At 43.7% G+C, this 20,286-nt stretch overlaps 1 protein-coding gene across 9 annotated transcripts in view; it reads right to left on the bottom strand.

Moving 5' to 3' along the window:
* Nucleotides 1–20,286, bottom strand: part of LOC106863975 (protocadherin alpha-C1) — a 134,480-nt gene that overhangs the window by 39,805 nt on the left and 74,389 nt on the right. For all 9 annotated transcript variants that reach the window (XM_088173885.1, XM_088173878.1, XM_088173879.1 and 6 more), the window contains exon 2: nucleotides 1,793–1,851. In XM_088173885.1, coding sequence (XP_088030011.1) covers nucleotides 1,793–1,851 — 59 coding nt within the window. The remainder of the gene's footprint in view (nucleotides 1–1,792; nucleotides 1,852–20,286) is intronic.

The raw sequence follows: 20,286 nt of genomic DNA, 5'->3' as shown, positions 1-20,286 counted from the left end.
GGAAATAGTTAAAAAGTTGGTGGAGTGAATTCTGAGCTTCTGTCATTATCCCATTTTAACAAATCTCACCTTCCTGGGTTACTGCACATTTCTCGTGAGCAATTCAGGAAGAGAAATGCATTTTCTCAAATGCAAAAACGAACAGCAAATTTTAAAGTGTCACATCATGACCACTGGGCAACAAAAGCACCAATTTGTACCTTACATGGAAAGAAAAGAAAAAAAATCTGCTATTTTTAATACGAAACTAAGCATGATATTTAGATGCTGTTTCTTAAGAGAAACAGGATTCTGTGGCTGTGTCCCTGTCCCTGCTCTTTGGCTTCACACTCCCTTTCACACTTCCAGCTGAACTTAAGGGCCAGTTTCATCCACACGTAGCAGACATCAAGGGCACCAAATTTCTACAAGTTTTAAGAAAAATCAGGATTTTATGAAAACCATCAATTGGGCAGGGCACACAGGCTCAGAACCTGAGATTTCAGGTAAGGACTGGGTTTGCTGATGTGAGGGAGCAGAAAATGTACAATTTCCCCATTAGTCTTGTGGGGTTAAAATAAGCTCTTACTTTTCATTAATTGTTCAAGTAGCTTCAGATAAGATCTTGAATTTTGTATAGAAAGGAATGTGGATCCACAAGAGCATGCCTGACTCAGGACCAGCAGATAAGGTGTGCTCAGGTAGGCAGAATTCCTTCTTCAGGATCCTGCTCCCCAGACTGTTCATTGATTTTGCAGTTATGGATTACAAAAAAAAATTGAAAGTCATAGCAGGAATATAAAAGAAAGAAAACAGCTTGCCCAGTAGGCCACAAAGTCAAGCTTGCTCTGTCTTCCTTTGTTTTTGGTCCTTGAGATTTAGATTCCTTTTCACACAGCATCTCAAAGTCACTCTGTGTCACCCACATGAAGCACAGTGTGACTCTGAATTTAGGACTTCAGTCTCATACAGACTCTTCAGCCCTGTGGATAATGGATAAAGGTACAGCACCACTGCACCAACAATTCTGAGAATCCCACAGAATCCTGCACTTTGTGATGCCACTGGGAATGACTGCAGCTTTGTAACTGCATCTACACCTGTACAGGAATCTGTTAATCACATCACATTTCACCTGAACATAGAGCCAGTTTTCTAGTCTGCTCAGGAAGAGTAAAAATACTGTTTGATTTAGGCTCTACAGAAGCAACTTCAGTATAATTCCCTTTTTCCAAGTGCACTGAGTAGAAAATTATAGCAGAGACTGCTTGTGGTATTAGGCAGTGGATTTTCAAAGATGTCTAAAGAGATTTGGACAAAAGCCTCACTTTTCCTTCTTTGAAAATCCATCTCATATCTTCAAAAAGTCCTTTCAACTGTATTAATCTTCTTGATTGCACCATGTGGTTAATAAACCTGCTGCAGGAGCAGCTACTTTTATGGTAATGAGAAAAAGAAGATGGAAATGCAGACTGCCTATTGAAACATCAGCACGGATGATTACAGGCAGCTTGAAAATAAACAAAAAGTATATAATGACAATTAAACGATTCAATAATTGGAACAATTATGCCTTGACAGTCAATGGATACAAAAGCACAAGGTAAAGAGAATGAACAGCACAGCTCTACAGCAGTGCAATAACAGCATAAGATGCAAGTCAGACTGAATTTGGAGCACGAGGAGATTGGAAGTGACAGCAGCAGAACTCAGGTGCTTTCCATCTCAGCACAGATATCATCAGAAGAAACTTTGTCCTTTTCACAGAGGACAAAGACAGAATTCCCCTTTTCTGGAGAAACACCACACATACCTTTGCATTCCTGCCCTCAGGGATGCAGAGTAGCGCCAGTCCGGGTTGGGGTGTTTTGGCTGTAGAAACAAAAGCCCAGGACAATGCTGTTAGTGCCAGTACAACATGCTAAAAAACATCTACATCTGGCTCATTTTGTCAGAAAAGCCTATATGGATCTACTCAATTTTTTTGTGAATTGGCAAATCTTTCTACAAATCGAAAGAAACTTTCGAATGGGTACACAGGGAGTGTCTCTGTAATAAACTCGTCTGCACGCCAAGGCCTTTGGCTAGAGATGATCCCTGTGGAACAACATTTAATGCTGCAAACTGGTGCAAAGTTATTTCATGCATTCATCAATCTTTTGGGCATAGGATTTAAAAAAAAAAAATCAGAAATCCAGAAAATATGGTGGTTATTTACCTGGTAAGGTGAGGAAACTCAGACTCCTGTACTGAATATTATCTGTCTGTATAAATGTAGCTCCCTGTGAGGGGGACGGGGGGCAGTGAGATTTCTGCTGGAATTCAGTGTACTGCAGAGGACTGCAATGGATGGTATCAGATTTGCAGACTGCAGCAAGTCTTTTATTAAGGACAGACATGGCCATAATACCAAAACCTATTAGATTCTCCATATTCATGAGAGGGCATAAAAGGTAGAAGGGGAAAATAGCCAGCAACACCCTTTGACCAACAAACCTCAGCATATGCTGATGTGCTGCAGCATGACTTGCTAAATAAGGAGATAATTAAGAAATCCTCTGTTGATCAAAAATTGCTCCAGAAAATAATTTCCACATTGTCAGGGGACCATCACTGTAATTTTCAACTACAGCCAATGAGTGCAAGCTCAGGTTCCTTAAAATTAAGCCCTGAGGACACACCAAGGTTATTTCTCAGGATACTAAAAACATTATTCTGTAGGTGATAGTGTAGTGGGTGCTTAAGTTCAGGCACTGGAATTCAAAGACAGAACTTAAATCCAAAAACATAATGGACTACATTCATTCCTGATGTGTCTTGCACAGTGCCAATCACACAAATAATAAATGACAGTAATGGTTTAATTCTCTTCAAATTATTGGAGGCAGATCAGAAATGAATTTGACCCCATTACTTGAAAGAGAAAAAGAAAGTGTTGAATATTCTGAATTATTTAAGCCAACTCTGTCTTTCCTCTTGAGGTTTGGCATATGCTTTTCCCTGGATCAATAGGTTTTATTCAAACAAAAATGGAGCAATTACAACTTACAGGATTGCTCTATCACCACACTTCCCAGGTCCAGCATCACTCAAGACTCAGATGCCCTTGGATGATGCACACACGAGTATTCTTTATGGCCTGACTTACACAAAAGGGAGGAAGCTGCTGTTTGCAACCACACATTAAACATCTGTGCTAGCAATTTCCTTCCCATTTAGCCCCCTGTTCTCTGTCATGCTCAGGTTCTGCTGACTTTAGCAGAAGGTGGTTTGACAAGAAGCCCATTATGCATAGTTCTAGTCTTTTCTGATTAATTCCATTTTGGCCCCAGTCCCAGGGATGTCAAAGCAACTCTAAAGTCACCCATGTAGTAACAGTCAGTGAAAGAGGATAGAGAACAACACACACTGACCAGATCCTCTCCTGAGCTTGCCTTTCTTGAGTATCAAGGGTGCTGACACCAGAAGATTTGTCTTTTCTTTTGCTGGGTGTTTTTTAATAGCAGGGGAACTGATGGACTTCTGTTCTATTTTGCAATTTGAGAGGTGCAGGTTACTAACTTGTAGTACCACTACTCACCAGTAGTAACCAGTCTTGTAGGCAATGTGAGGAGGAGGAATCTTATCCCAGTCCCAGGCTAAACACAGATAAAGTGAGATTACATGAAAGCACTGAAAAAGTCTGATATGATTTGGATAGGAGTGAGAAAACAGGAAAATGACCACTCACTCACAGTACATAGATTTTTGGGTTTTGGATGAGAGCTTTCCAACTTTTGGCTAGAAAACAAAAATCTATGTTCTGTTTGCAATGGGAACATCAGATCTTAAATGGGTGATGGTGGCAGGAGAAACTTATTAGTTAGAAATTACTCATTTATTCACTTCACATGCATTGACTTTTCATGTCAATATAAGAGAAATTAGGAAACTGGGATGTTCAAGGGTTACTATCCAGAAGCTCTGGCATCTTGTGGCTATTCCCAAACTGTTTTTTCTTTGCTATGACTCTAGGTAGGGCTGCAGTGCTGTTCCCAGACGAGCAGAAGAAGGAAGGAGGGAACAGGATGAGCAAAATGTACTCTGAAGATGGAACTATTGCCACCGCTGACCATCAGGGGCTGGGTTGTTTTTTTTTTTTTTAACTGTGAAAAAAATCAATATCTGGGACTTCTTTCTGAAGTCATTACAGGAAGAATCAGAGCACAAGGCAGCTGGGCAGCAGCCTGCCTTTATGCAGACCTATTTTCACCCGGTTTTACCATGTGCTTGCTGCTTGACTGGGTTATTTCAGAGCTCAGCAAGAGGCACATTTGTCCCACACTTGTGTTACCACAGGTCAGTGTCCTGCAACCGACAAAATCAGTGAAATTTCTACTTTGTCAGCATAACTGGCTTCTCCTTTTGTTCTACTACAGAATGTAATTCTTTCAGTTTCTGTGGCCATAAATGAAAAGTTGTTTCAATACATCTCTAAATGAGACTGGGCTAGACAAGCAATAAAGCATGACCAGTAACAGAAGTTGAGCACAGCAGAAGCAGCAAACCTATCCAGTCTCTCCCCAGCTCAGCTGCAGCAGTGAAATCCACCAGGAATTCAGAGCCTACAAGCTTGGGTTGGTTTCTATAAGAACAGTCCACCTTCACCAGACCTGTCCCTGAAACCTGCCACAGTCCAGGTGTGTCCCACAGCACAGTCACTGTGCCAGGACACTGTGGACACAGAGCTGGGGAATTCCAGCTTGGGAATTCTCTCCAGGCCTGGATTTCTCCTGACTCTCAGCTCCATTCCCAGGCTGACAAGCTGACTGCAGCTTCAGTTAGGGAGGAGTCTCCCAGGGTGACAACATGGTGACAAACAGAGTGGAATTCATCACCAACATTAACCCCTGGTGTCTTTCCCGTGGGACACATCCTGAGGTGCTGTCCCAGGGATGTTTTTCCCAGTTGTCCAATGAGCTCCTGTCCTGTCCTGGCTGCACTAACACACTTTAAATCCGGGCTGTCTGGACAATAATTTGGCCTTTTTCCCCAAAAAGAGCTCCGTGTGTGTTGCTGTCCTTTCTCTTTGCAGTGCAGTGACCACAGGACACCATCTCAAAGCAGAGCTGAGTCCTCAGGCAGTCCCAGGGGCTGCACAGCCCTCACTGGGCTCCTCTGCAAAGCCCTGTCACCCACTGGGCTGTGACACGTGCACTGTGTCCCAAACCAACACCAGCAGGCACAGCTGAGCAGGAAGTGTGAGGACAGAGAGGGAGCACAAACAGGAATGCAGGCTCTGAAGGGCTCCAGGTGCTTCCCAGTTGGAAATCCCCACATTCTCACTATGTCACACAATGCTGATGAAGACAATATTGCTGTTTTTACCTCCCCAGCTCATTACAAGACTCTGTTTAGCACAGCCCAGCACATTCTACTAGGTCAAAGGTAATTTTAGCTTGCCACTCAGAGATTTTTGGAAGTTGTGTAGCAGGTCCAGCAGTCCTGCCAGCAAATGAAAGAAATCCCATGATCCAGCACAGAAGTAATCAAACATCCCCCTTTTTTTTTCCCCATCAGCTGCTTTTTCTGGTTCATTTACAGCACACATCATCAAAATCAATCAAGTCAAAATCTATCCAGGTGCCTACAGACGTGGTTGTCACTGCACCAGGTGAACACCTCATGCCACCAGTTTGCTCCTGCTGCTTCTTCCAGGCACCAGGGTCCCATTCTGCCAAGCACAAAACCACAGGCATGAATGTTACTGGCCATAAACAACCAACCCCATTGGGAATTCTGATAATGGGAATGTGTTATGCAAAACAGAGCCATCTCAGGAGCAAGAAAGCTCATGCAAAATGTCTTGAAAACAGCTGTTTTCAAGTGGGTTAACTGAAGAATCATTTCGTTGGTCTCTGGAGAATAAATTTAGTTGAAAATGTATTATTACAAACATTTTCCTCAGCTCTCTTTTTTACCTAATACAGTAAGAATTTCTCCCTAGGGCAGGAGAAATTTCTAATTTTTAAAAATATTATCCTGATCCCATATTCAACAGATCAATGCAAACACTACTTTTCACTTCAGTGCTTGCTAGAACAAAACATGCTTGAGGTAGAGGAGCATGAATCAAATATTTACAAACAGTTACCAGATGCTGAGACTCCTAAAAACATCCTGCTTCATTCTGATTTCCACACAAATGCACATCAGAATGACATAAGGTATATTTATCAAATGCATCTGCTTTGAAGCAATAATAAAAGCCTTTTAGAACCTCTGATGACACAAGGGTCTGCTTATTTTCCAGCGAGACAATGCTGACAGGTATGAGGAAACAGAGGCTTCTATTCCTTCTGTAAATGTTTAGAATTAACTTGATGTGGAGAACAAACTATTTAAATATATGTTTATCATTCAAGAAATCAAAAAAGAAACTGAAAAAGGGTGTAATTTAAAAGCCCAAAGTCTGAGAATGTTCATTTTCATTCCTAACTCTGAGAAAACTGAGGTGAACAGACAAGTCCTTCTGTAAAGTACATTTAGTGAGTTCCAAGAGGAGGAAAACACCTCTGCTTAATCTTGGATGCAGAATTCTGCTGGCACAGCAGAAGCCTCAAAGCAAGCCTGACTGCCCTGAAGCACAGAGCACTGTCCCTGCTTAGCTGAGCACGTTCAGACACTGCCATTAAACAAAAGAACAAACATTTATAGTTAACCTTTTCAATGTCAGCAGGGCTGGAGAATTTCTCAGAGGCTTAAGTTCTTGAACTGAGATTGTAAGACATTGCACCATTAATACCTTGAAATCCTCTGAGAGAAATCTCCTGGACAGACTGCTACAAACAATGCTGTGGGGTTACTGGGTTTAGACACTTCAAAACTTTAAATGCTTGCATTTAAAGCAGTATCAAAATGTGTTCAACTCAAGATTTGCTCTCTTTTTTTTCTTTTTTTTTTTCTTTTCTTTTTTCTATGTGTTTAGCAAGCTGGTTTTGAAGTGAAAAACACAGAGACAAAAACAAAAGCAAAGCAAAGAGCTGTAAAACTCCAATGGATCTCCTGGGTCTTTCCACCATCAATATGCAGTTTTTTCACTTTCTTTAAAAGTGTCCATAGAGAAAAACACTCTATTTCTGACCATGACATGAAACATCATATTTTTTCATCCACAGGCTTCACCACACAAAAAAGGGTACAAGGAAATGTATAATACAAAAGAGTTTAGTAGTTCTATCAAGTATCTCGACTGCCTACTCCTCATTAGGAATGTGCCAGGCTGCCTTCTGGACAGAAAACTCCTGTTAAAACATTTTGGTTTGATTGTTATTTCCTGCATTGAAGGGAAAAGGCTGTCATGAGATGCAAGACACGAGAAACGAGCTTAACTGCACAGGATGTAAGAACAAAACAGGAAAGATTAAAAGAAAAACCAAGGACCAGACACTACCCAGACATCATTCAGCATCTTCACAGGAATATGAGGAAATAGACTCCAGATTAAAGCACTGAAACCCTTCCTGAAAATGACAGATCATCACTGCAGCAGTGCCCAGTAACAAAATCACAACTTCACATACAACCTCTTCATAGTGTGTGCATCCTTCTGTGGAAAGACACGAGTCCAGGCTGCCCATAACCCACACAGCACCAGAAATGAAGCCACAATATTTTTATTTTTTTTTATCCCTTTCTTTTGCCTGCACTGCTTGCCTGGTCCCTCTGCAGCAGTTATCTGATGAGAGAGCAATATCCATTAACCCCACACTGCTGCCCTTATCACCAGCCTCCTGACAGCAATAACCACGTCCAAGATTTTCTGTGCAGCTGCATTAGTACATTTCTTCTTTTACAAAACACCCCTGGTCTGAGTCATGCTTTTAAATCCATAAAGGACTGTGCAGGTAAGCAGGGTGAGCCAGAAAGAGCAGATATCTTGCAGAAAGAAGCTTCCCTCCCACCATCACAACACTGGCAGTAAAAAAGGAATCAGAACAGGAGTCAAAACTTCACCAGATACAAAGAAGCCCCTACCTAATCTTATTGCACTTGTTTGCACTTCTACTGTATTCTTTTATAAACCAAATAAAGTCAGTCACAACTTAGTGTAATTATTAGCATCTTTGACCTTACCAGCAAATATGAAAAGAAGTAAGACTTATTGCCCCAAATGTTACTGAGATTAATCCCAGATAACTTGGAACACTCACTGTATAAACAACATTTTCAAAATTTGAGCCATTGTAAAACCCTAGGTATGATTATCTGTGCATAACAAACCCATTCACCTGCTGCCATCCTTATCAATGAACAGCTAGTAGAAAATCCACTTCCAAAAGAAAGAAGAAAAAAAAAAAAGAAAGGACAGGTTCACATTATCCAAAAGTAACACAGAGATCAGAGACTGACTTTGCAAATTGGTGCAAGGACAATCCTGCCTTGCTAGGCCTCACAAGTGAAGGCACAGGCTGATTCAAAGTTCACTTTAACTAAAAAGAGAAACACAGTTCTCTGAAAATCTAATAATACAAAGATCATTATCCTTAAAATGTAGAATTCAGTGTTGCTAAGCAATTGATGGCATCTTCAGTGCAAATGCTGAGCCAGAAACAGGGGAAAGATGTGACTTTTAGTATGTAATTAGCTAGGAACTGGTAATTAGTGAATGCCATTACATTCAGCCATTTCCTCATGTGCACATGGCCTTGATGCATCTCCATAGAATGTCCTACCACAGGACAGGTTAAGAAGCAAAAAGCAAAGAACTTGTGATGATTAAAACTTGTCAGAACTTCACCTCTGTTTAAATCACATAGAATGAGTTGAATAATAGATTCCCCTTTTGGATGACAACCCCACACAGGCAGCATTCATCAGTTTGTTCTTTACATTTCTCTGTTTTTGTTCTCCAAGTTTGGGCTGGCTTTGCTGCCACTGCCTGATCTGTGCTGGTAATCAAAACTTGCTAATTCACTTCATTCAATGGAGTGAGTCTCAAAATGTGATAGGAATCTCTTTGTTAAACTGATTTCCTACTCGGCTTGCATCCAAAGTGAAGCCATTTCCAGTTAGTGCTTTTTTCTTGCACACCCCTCCACCCCAAAAATCACCTATAAATTGTCTATTTCTTTGATTCCTCAGCATATAAGCTTATAGAGCATGTCTCATATTCCCTCCTATATCAAACGTTTTATTACACTCAGAAAAAATTTAAGACACAAAAACTGCAAAGAAAGAGGAAAAGTACTTCCCCTGTACCCTGCCACAGAAAAACAGTGCATTAATTTAAAATGGATTAATGCTGAATGGATGATCATTACTCCCTAAAAGCATTTTTATGGAAGATTTGCTGGCCCTTAAGATATGGGCATCTTTGCTCAACAAAAAACAGTTACTAAAGATGCTAACATCTCCATAGGTGAAAAAGGAGAAAGAAATAAATAAATGAGTTCTATTTCTGTGGCAAGAAAACACAAGTCAGGCTCCTTTCTATCCCACCAGTTCTTTCCCTGACTTTCCCCTGTCTGGGGCATAGCACACATTAATGCACAAACTGATCTTACACCACAATCTGCCACAATTATGGGATACAAACAACACACAGTAATGGCATTATTTTCCTTTTGTGCACCAGAACAAGGCTCTCCTGGGAGTGCTTCTGAGTTCAGTCCCAACATGTGTAAAAAGGAAACTGCACAGATCATGCAAACCACACAGCAACTGCACTCCAGCATAAAGCAACCATTAATTCCTCACTGTGGGAGAATATTACAAAGGTTAATACACAGCTGGTCAAAACATAGGTATTAAGCAATTTTCAATAGCAACCCAGCAGGTTCGAAGTTGTCACTCTGTAACTTAATGACTTGCTCTAATTCTCTGCAAAGGTGTCACTGGGTTGTCACAGGCCAGAAAGCATAAAATGCAGCACTGGGTAGAACAAACATTATCAGAGGAGGGATTGCAGTTTTCAGACAACTAAAATATGCTCACATTAGCAAGATCCTTGTAATAATGTGTTTTTCTGAATTGAACAGATTTACTTAGGTACAAAGACAGCAAAGAAGGAAACACTCATAACTGCCATAAAGTAACCTCTTGATTTCAAGGCTAATCACTGAATATTTTTTCTCTCCTGCAATATGAGTTTTCCCATCAAAACTCACATCAAAATTCCCATCAAAAATGACAAAGATGAGTCATTTCCTAGCACTCTGTAGCAGCAGGCAATTTTAGACAGGGAAGGATGCAATATTCAGTACAGCATATGCTGCAAAAATGAGATGAATCTCGAACAACAGACGCATACACTGAACTTACCAACTGGACCCTGAAAGTCTCAGTATTTACCTAGAAACAAAATGCATGGCACAGATTAGATTCGTTACAACCAAGTTTCAGAGCTGAGTGTCAGCAAGCCACTAAGGGAATATGTTTCATGTGAGTTTTCCAGCTGGAATCTCTGCCTGAGTACAGACTTGCTCAGAGCACTGTGCAGATCATTTACCAAGGTAGCCTCACCTCATTAGGAGTAATGGAGTCATTTCTAAGTATGATCAGGTTTTGTGCACTCTGCCCACTTTGTCCTGTCAGATGCCTCTCAGTCACCACTGCAGAGGGACCAGTAGTTCCTGTTGGGCCACAGGTATTGTAAAACATGAAAGTGTCACTTCCTGATCCTGCAGTCAGGCAGGCCTTATAGCAGTAGGTCTTAGTGAGAGACCCATTGCCCCTCACTTCAATGAAATGGGGCTGCACTTTCAAGCCTTGGGGCAATCTAGCATCAATGTTGTTGTTGGCCTGCTTGTACAATTCAGCAGGGCTCCGTTCTCTGACAGTACAGCACCCTGCACAGCAGGAGCTCCCATACAGACTGTATCTGTAGCACTTGATAATAGAAAGCCCAATGACTGTGAAAAGGAAAACGAAGGAGATGGCGCTCAAGGCGATAATGAGATAAAGAGTGACCTCTGAGTAATTGCTTGGGCTTTTAAAGTGTCTTCTTCTATCAGGGATGATTTTGGAAACTCTGTCCACCACAGCAATAGTGATGGCTACTGATGAGGACATCGATGGCTCTCCATTGTCTCTCACCTCCACCGTCAGGTTGAAAGTAGGAGTGCTGTCCTCCCCCAGTTTGCGAGTAGTCCTGATCTCCCCAGTGTGGAGCTCTATCCTGAACAAACCCGGATCAGAGGTTTGCACCAGGTAGAAGAACAACCAGGCATTTTGTCCTGAGTCCCCATCAATGGCTATAATTTTGGTTACCAAATATCCAGCATATGCCGAGCGTGGGATCATCTCCAGGGCTGCTGAAGTGTTGGTTGAGGTAGGATACAGAATCTGTGGAGCATGGTCATTCTCATCCACCACGTAGATGTAGACAGTGACAGTGCTGCTCAGGGGTGGGATCCCAGCATCCTGAGCCTGGACAATGACCTGGAACTCCCTCAGTGTCTCATAGTCAAAGGACCTGACAGCATACATGTTGCCACTGTCGGATTTAATGGAGACATAGGAAGCAGCTGGTAGCCCTTCGATCTCTCCATCTAGTAGAGAATAGGACACATAGGCATTTTTGGCGACATCTGGGTCAGTGGCTTTAATAGTGCACAGGAAGGCTCCAAGGGGGTTGTTCTCAGGGATGTAAACTGAGTACACAGGCTCCTCGAAGCGTGGGGGATTGTCATTGATGTCGGAGATCTCCACATGGATCACCTTCTGGGAGGACAGAGGGGGGCTCCCAGAATCAGTAGCAGTAACTGTGATGTTGTAGGCTGCTGCTTTCTCGTGGTCCAGTTTGCCCTGGGTGACCAAGGTGTAGGAGTTCTTGAAGGAGTTGAGAGTGAAGGGGAGGCCGGGGGGGATGCGCAGGCTCACCTGCTTGTTCAGCCCTGAGTCCTGGTCAGTGACACTCATCAGGGCCACCACAGTTCCTGACCTTGCATCCTCCGGTACTGGGCTGTACAGGGAGGTCAGCTCCACTTCAGGAGCATTATCATTGACATCCACAATGTTGACCAGCACCTTGCAGTGCCCAGCCATAGAGACAGGGCCCTGATCGGTGGCTTGCACATAGATCTCATAGGAGGATGCCTCCTCATAGTCCAAAGTGCCATTAACCCGCACCTCCCCTGAATGGGGGTCCACGCTAAAGAGCTGTCTCACCTTCTGGGGGGTGTAGCTGCCGAAGGAGTAGATCACATCCCCATTAGAGCCCTCATCCGGGTCTGAGGCATTCAGCTTGACCACCAGCGTGCCAGGCAGGGAGTTCTCCAGAAGGCTCACGGTGTAGGTGGAGCGGTCAAAGGCAGGTGGGTTGTCATTGGTATCCACAACTCGCACAGAGATCTGGGCTGTACCGGATTTGGGGGGATCCCCCCCATCCACAGCAGTCAGCACCAGCTGCTGCAGGGCACTCTGCTCCCGATCCAGAGGCTGCTGCAGCACCAGTTCCAGGAGTTTGCTGCCACTCTGGAAGCCTTTAAGGTCCAGGGCAAAGTGACGACTGGGGCTGAGCAGATAGTTTTGCACAGAGTTGGTGCCCACGTCGGGGTCCTGGGCACTCTCAATGTGGAAACGAGCCCCGGGCACGGCAGACTCACTGATCTCCAGCCGGTAATCCTGGCGGGGGAACCGCGGCGCGTTGTCATTGATGTCCAGCACCTCCACCTCCACGTTGTGCACCTCGATGGGCTGCTCGATGACCAGCTCCAGGCTGAGGAAGCAGGACGGGCTGAGCTCGCAGAGCGCCTCGCGGTCCATGCGCTCCCGCACCAGCAGCGCCCCGCGGCCCAGCTCCAACTCCAGGTACTGCCGGCCGCTGCCCGAGGTGATCCGCGCTCCCCTCGCCGCCAGCCGCCGCGGATCCACGCCCAGGTCGCTCGCCACGCTGCCCACGAAGGCGCCGTGCGGCAGCTCCTCCCGCACCGAGTAGCGGAGCGGCCCGCCCGCCGCTCGCCCGGCGCACAGCCCCAGCAGCAGCAGCGGGCCCAGCACCGCCGCCGCCATGGCCGGGGCTGGGGGGTGGCTACGGGAGCAGCCGGAGCCGCCGAGCCCGGCCCCGGCCCGGCCTCACTCCCCGCCGCCGCCCGGCCGCCTCATGCAAGCGGCGAGCAGCAGCAGCAGCCGCCCCCGGCCGCCTCCGGCCCCGCCGCCGCTCGCTCCATGCCCGCCGGCTGCGCCAAGCGGCGGCTCCGACCTCTCTCCCTCCGGCGGCTCTCAGGAGGATGAGGAGGAGGAGGAAGGAGGAGGAGGAGGAGGAGGGACCGGGACTTGCCGGATCCGCTTTCTCCTGCTCCAGCTGCTGCGCGGCAGGAGGCGGGGGTGGACGCTTAAGCCGCGGCTGGCGCCGGTTCAGCACCTGGGCCGGGAACAGCGGCACGGCGGGCACCGCCCCGCCCGGCCCCGCCCGGCCCCGCCCGGCCCCGCGCCCACGTGTTGCGGCCCCGCGGAGCTCCGGGACCTTCGGTGCCCGTGGCCGCCGAGCCTGGAGGGGCGCGGCTCCGGTGCCGTCCCCGCCGCTCCTCGTCTCCGCCCCGGCTTCGCTGCAGGGGCTTTGGGGGCGCGGGGAGCTGACAACTGCATTCGCTTGTGGACCTGCTGCTGCAGCGCTGAAGTACATCCGCTTGAGAGGGTTAAATCGGCGCAGAGCGCCGAAAAAAACGGGCTTCCAGCCAGGTCTGGTGCCGTTTGTGTGTTGCTGCAGTGGGCTCGACGACCTCTTTCTTGGAAACCTGCCCCTCTGCTCCCTCGGAGATTCATCCTTGCTGCAGCAGCATCCCCCTGCCCGACCTCTATGGGCACCCCTGCGCCGCTCCCACCCACCTCCGCTCGGCTGAGAGGATTCTGCAAGTCACACCCATGAGTTATGAGCGTTTAAGGTGAGCCTCAGTTTCTCATCCAGTGCAATACTCAAGGTGATCAGGTGAAGCTGCAGAGAAGGTGGAACATGATCTGTTTTCCAGTTACTTTTTTTTCCTCCTCTCCTCTTGTGACAGAGTATTGACAAAAAACAGACACGAAATTGAACAAACTCAGCAGTGGGGGTGGAGATGCTGCACCCGCAGTGAGTTTTACCCCAATGTCAAGAGTCCCAGCAAAGACAATAAACTTAAACTCCCATTCATACACCACCTAAGGTGAGAGATTTAATGAGACAAACCATCAGCTATAGTCCTCCAAGTGTGCAGGTATGTTGCACCTATTATTCTATGCAGAAACTCTTTCTCTACAAGTTTCTTTCCCTGTAGTCTTTTTCCCAATAAAGTCTTTTGGAACATCCAAAAAATTCTCTCTGGATTGGGCTGGTCTGTCAAGGGGAGTGGTGACCCCAGCATTTAGCTGAAACCTCTTTCACTGCCTTTTGTTGGCCTGGGCACCCCTCACCTACAAATCTCTAAAGATTTTTCTCTAACGTATCTGATGCACAAACCCTGGAGCACAACTGCCCTCACTCTGACTCAGCACCACTAAGAACTGCTACCAATCTCCCAGCTTTTATCTGTGGCCACCTCTACCAGAAGAGACAACATTACCCCATTTTAGCTGTTGGTTCCTTTATTCTCAGCCCATTTTTGTGGCTCAAATATTTGCCCTCATATTTATCCTGATGTGCCCAATATCCCAGTATGTGCAATTACTGCTGTCAAGCCACCTAACCCTGTATATATTTTTAAGTAGGAAAAATGTAGGTCTGTGCAGACCAACAAGAGCAGCTAGAGATGCCAAGTGCCTAGAACACCTGGAAAATTGCCCATTTCAACTAGTTGCCAGGAGCCAAACACTTAGAAAAAAATTAACTTCAAATTTTTGGCGAGGCACCCACCCTCAAGATCACAATATTCACAGATTCAGAACAGAATACTTGGACAGTCTCACAGGAAAAAAAAAAATTAAAAAAGTCCCAAACCACAAAACCCTCACCTATCAAAGAACTCAGCACCCTGCTGAATGCAATAAAAATAAAAGTTACAGCAGCACTGACATACATGGACTATACAGCCATGTGTCAAACCAACTTGCAACACACCCTCAGTTTTCCAAAAATCACACAATGATTTCACCAGACAGTCCACAGATGATCTCTGCCCCACACCTCCAGGTGTACACCCACAGAGTCCTCTAACAAATATACAAAACAGCAATAAAAGGCCAAAAACCCCAACAACATTGGGAACACCTAAAACCCTGCCTTAAAGAACATATTAATGAAGATTCTCCAGGAAATGGCCAATGCCTGTGGCCAGGAGGGGGTGGGAAGATAAATCTCATCTCTGCAGGAGTAGCTTTCTAGCCACAAGCTGAATTTTCTCTGTGTGAATGAAACACATCAATCACACATCCAGGGGGGGTTAATACCAGCAAGGAATCTCTCACAGTGATTCTGGACCTCAGTGAGTTACCTGTGATAGACACTGAGGCTCTGCTCTATTGTATTTCAGCAAGGAAAGGCTGATGAACCCTCAAATCCTGGCTCAGCTCAGTATTTACACATTACCCTGGTTCATCTTTTCTCACACCCCGTGTCTCAGTGGTCAGCTCAGACTGTGCACAGCCAAAGTTTTGCAAAACACCACGGAATATAAAACTGAACAGAGAAAATTCAAAATATTCCATATTTTCATTCCCATCAAACATGTCTCTCAATCTCAAATTCTTAGAAAATTTTTCTTCTACTTCCAGAACTGTAAGATCTAGGATTGCCTGGCTTCTCGCCTTTTTTGTGAGTTTTATAGCACCAATAAAATATTACTCTGATAATCATTGTATAAATTGATACTATAGCTTGGCTTATTTACAGTAGCACTGCACAAATGTCACAGTCTTTCCCAAAAAGCTTGCTTTATGAAGTGACATACTAAAATGTGTTCTGTTCTGATTAAATGTTCCCCAGGTCCTTTTAAATCTATATAAAATTCATCAATGGTCATAATAATTTTAGGTATTTCTATCAGCTTCAGTGTTAATGCTGAGTCAGTACTGCAGGCTGTGATTTTAATTCAGGAAAAATTTCAATTGAGAAAACATTTCAGGATGTGTTCTGTAGTAATATTGATTTTTCTAGTAATAGACAAAAATAGAAACACAGAAAAATGTAATTTCAGTTTCAATTGAATCAAGGCTTAGGGGCTTCCTAATTTTCTTTTTTCCCAGATTTTTGCTTTTCAGTAATTTCTTGAAATTTCATCTAAGCATTAAAATTTTGAAACCCCTTCAAATCTCACTAAAGAAAAATGTACCCATTGAGTTCAGAACAATGCACACAAGCAAGAGAATCAGAATTCATCCCTGCAGCAAAACCAGCTGATAAATCTGATAACCCCTGGAGTGATTGGATACTGCCTGCATGCAGTATCTGTACACAGGCCTCTGCTATTTGCTGACACACAAAAACTGCACTGCTTTAATTAGCTGGGCTAAATTAAATGGCACAAGTACAAACATACAGGTGGAGCAAAGAATACTGATTTTATCAAGCCCTGCACAAGAAAATCAAGTATATCTCAAGCTGGTTATACATTGATATGTATATACCCCAGCAGACATAGTAATAGAACTATTTTAGTATGGAAAATCCTCACATTTCTCTGCAAGTCTTCCTTGAAACAGTTCTAGAATATAGAATATGCCTGAATTAGTAGCAATCTGGTGCAGTGCCACAGAAACATGTCTGTGCAGATTTTTCTCTTGGTAATGATACAATTATATACAGATACACTTCTGTAGGTATTTAGGCCCTTGAAAAGTTCATCCATTTCAAATCACACACATACAAGTGATTTTTTTTCTATAAAGTTGTAACGAGGATCTCATAAACTTGCTGGGGCAGCAATAAATTTGTGTTCAATTTGCTCCTTTGCAGAACACTAAGAAAAGTCCCTTCTCTGGCTACTTCTGAGTCTCATACAGAAAAAGGAGAGAGAAAGACATCCTAGAAACCAGGAAGATGTGAACGTACAACATGAAAATTAAAGAATGCCAAGGTGTTTTGACATCTGAAAAGACATTTCACTTCTTTGTAAATCATTTCAGTAACTCATATCCCTTAAACATCAGATTCAATGACTCTGTGTCCTTTCTAAACTTCTGAGAAGACACCAGCTCCAAGCACTGGATTCCAGATTTCTGCACATACTTCACAGCACATAGATTTTTAGTAACAATGAGATTGCTTGAGAACTGTATAAAACCAGACATGGTTTCAGCCTATTGATACAACTGTGTGCAAAAAATATGGAGACAAGTCCACAAAATCCATAGTTTAGCCATTAACAAACAGGTAATTGGTGTCATTCTCCAGAAAAAAAACCTAGATTTCCTCTATGTGCCTGCCTGTATTTGGTGCCTGCAATTTGTCTGCCTTACTTAGAATTAAATCAAGTCCAGAGAAAGGAACATCCATCAGACATAGGTCACATTACATCAACCAAAATGGAAAACATTATCAATAAATTGTAAGGGAAGGATGAGTTTGTGCAGTTTCTTATACAGAGTTTTTTTTCCTGTGAGCACCATCTTCTAGTCTGTGGGTACTTATGAAGGCTATGGAAAAAAACATTTTAGTATTTTAAGGGGGCTACTTCTTCACTTCAGCCTCACTTCATGTTCTTAGGATTCCTGCAATCTTCTGCAACCCTGCTTCCTTCAGTGAGAAGCCCCTGCACTGTTCTCTGAAGGAAACTGTACAGAGTTTTTTTTTTTCTGGTGACTTCCCATGCCTCAAGGACAATGTGAGCAGGAAGATACTGCCTAGAGATATGGCAACACAAAAGTCTGCATTCTGTATGGAGTTTCCTGGGGATGTGGGATTCCCACTTTTCCTAAAAATGCAGCAAAACACCTCCCTGAGGGAATGTGAACTACTTATTTCTATACCCAACTTCTTTGCTCCTATGTCTTGAATTACTTGTTGACAAGTCATCTTTTCATTTGCAACCTGCCTCTCTCATGTTTGAAACAGACAAATCCTGTGCCAAATTACTCAGTTGGATTGGCTCTGCTCTTTCGTGTCTTTCCTTAAATCCATTTTCCCATTGGTAGGAATCTAACTGGTGAGAATTTCTTTTTGTATCACAAGCATCTGAAGCCAGGCTATTTAAAACATTGCTGTTATGGGAACCAAAGCTGCTAAACAGCTAGAAAAAATCCTGTTTGTATTTAGGTCACAATTTCTTTGCAATAATGTAACTTGCTTGTTCTAGAAAATGTCATGTAAAGAAATTGGGGTTGGGATATATAAATTTCAACTGAGATGAACCATAAAGATACATAGGAAAAAAAATTCCTTTTCTTCTCCTGATCGCCAGAGTACATTCAATCATTTCTCACTTCTAGTCTAAATTTTAAGGATGGATATGGCTGACTCATTCTGTTTGTCTTCTGCTATATTTTCCTGATGACTTCAGAATGCTTTCGTATTTTATTGCACATAATGTCACCCACTGTGCCATTCTAAATGGAGGGACATTAACAACGTGGCCACCAACAAAATAACTTTCACCTTTCTAAAGTCACCATCAAGCCTGCAAGTGTTACTTCTACTGCCAAATATTTTCCTGGGGGTTTTGGTTGGTGTGTTTTTCTTTATCACCATTGTCTCTCTTTGGAGACAGAGTCTCTACCACTTGTCCATGCAGGCTGTGATTCTCCAGCTCAAGCAATCACCACTAAATTTCACCTCAGTGAACTGGTTGTGAGACACACTGGAGTCAAACAAGTTTCTTCCAGGTGATTATAATTTGATTTGTTTCTCAGCTCTGGCTACTGCTTTGCTCCATATTTATCCATCCACGTGTGTTGCACACCCCTATTTAGAGTTTGAGAACTGGGATAAGGTTATGAGGTAGCTCTGACCCTCCTGAAACTGTCTCTAAATGCTTAATTGAATATGAACATATGAATTCGTGAATGAGTAAGCCTGGAAGCTGAACACTCAATTTAGTTTTCTGCTTTAAGGAGCACTCCTGTGCTCAATTCTCTAAGAAGTGCCTTCATCATAAGACACAAGATGTCCACTCACTTTCTCCCTCTCTGTTAATTCTCTCTCTCCCCTCAGTGTCCTAGCAGCTTTGCATTTGTCCTTGTGGCTATACAAGAAATGCACTGTTCCAAAATGATGCTGATAAGGTAATGCTGAGGTCTCCTTTTCCCCTCGTTTTTGTCTACACAATTCAGATAAAGGAGGAAGCTGAGCACCAAACAGTGGCATGGAACCAATGGAAATGAGACCCAGGTATAAAAATAGAGGGCAAAGAATCAAAAGTCCAGGCAAGGGGTAATATGAGGAACAGTCACCTTCTTCACTGCTGAGAAAGACCAAAGACATTTTCTTTAGAGCCTGTCAGTGCCTCTCTTTAACAGGGAAAAGAAACCAGGTTTGTATTATTAAAGACTGTACAAGTACCCAAGTGCTGTGGATTCCCTGTCTTGAAAACACACGCTGAGTTACATCTCTTAGCTTTGTTTATACTCCCTGCTTACTCCTAAAGTGTCTCTTAGAAGTTAACAACCTAAACCTGATTCTGCCTGGTTTGGATCTAACAAGGAACTGGCAATTTGGCAAGTTTGAAACCGCAGTGTTTTAATGCTGACCTGAGTTTGCCTTTGAGTCTGTTGGGAGTATTGACTGGCAATGCCCTGAGTGTAACCTGCACACCTTGTGCTGGATCAGATTGTGCTTTTTGGGAGGTTGGAATTTTCTCCACCTTCATTTGCACTTATTCTTCCTTGCTCTCCTGTTCACTAATGACTTTTCGAGGTTTGTTGCATTTCCTAAGAACATCTCTTAGCTCATGAAAGCACATCAAGCAACAAAATGGTAAATTTAAATCATAAAAACATATCTTAAGTTTTGATTTTAATGCTTAATTTATTGAGAACTGTATTTGGGCAATCACATTCAGTCCAGAGCCACAAAACAACAATGTGAAAATCTCCTTTCTTCAGCATCTGCCCTGCTAAGGTACTAACAGGATTACCCCTGTACTGAAAGGTTAACTCATGCTTTTGTTATTCACAGATACCTTCACTGCAACTTCCTTTTACAAGCCTGCCTAATCCATCCTTAACACTTCTAAAATGTTGCAGACCTTTCACTGAGAGGGAGAGAGAGCCCAGACTCACCAGTCTCACACCTGCTGCCTCCTGGTATTTTCAAAATACTGCCTGAAGCAGGAATTAACCTATTAACCTATAACTGTGCTGGAATATCAGGTGCATTCTGTCACCAAAGCACACCTACTTGCAACTTCAGCTCCATGTGACAAATTAAATGGGACTTAAGTGTTTTATGCTTATTCCCTAGACAGGAATGCTTTCCAATGC

Source organism: Sturnus vulgaris, chromosome 15 (assembly GCF_052056855.1).
Source record: "Sturnus vulgaris isolate bStuVul1 chromosome 15, bStuVul1.hap1, whole genome shotgun sequence".
Taxonomy (NCBI): Eukaryota; Metazoa; Chordata; class Aves; order Passeriformes; family Sturnidae; genus Sturnus; species Sturnus vulgaris.
Note: the sequence above shows the minus strand (reverse complement) of the source record. Positions and strands in the feature narration are given on the sequence as shown.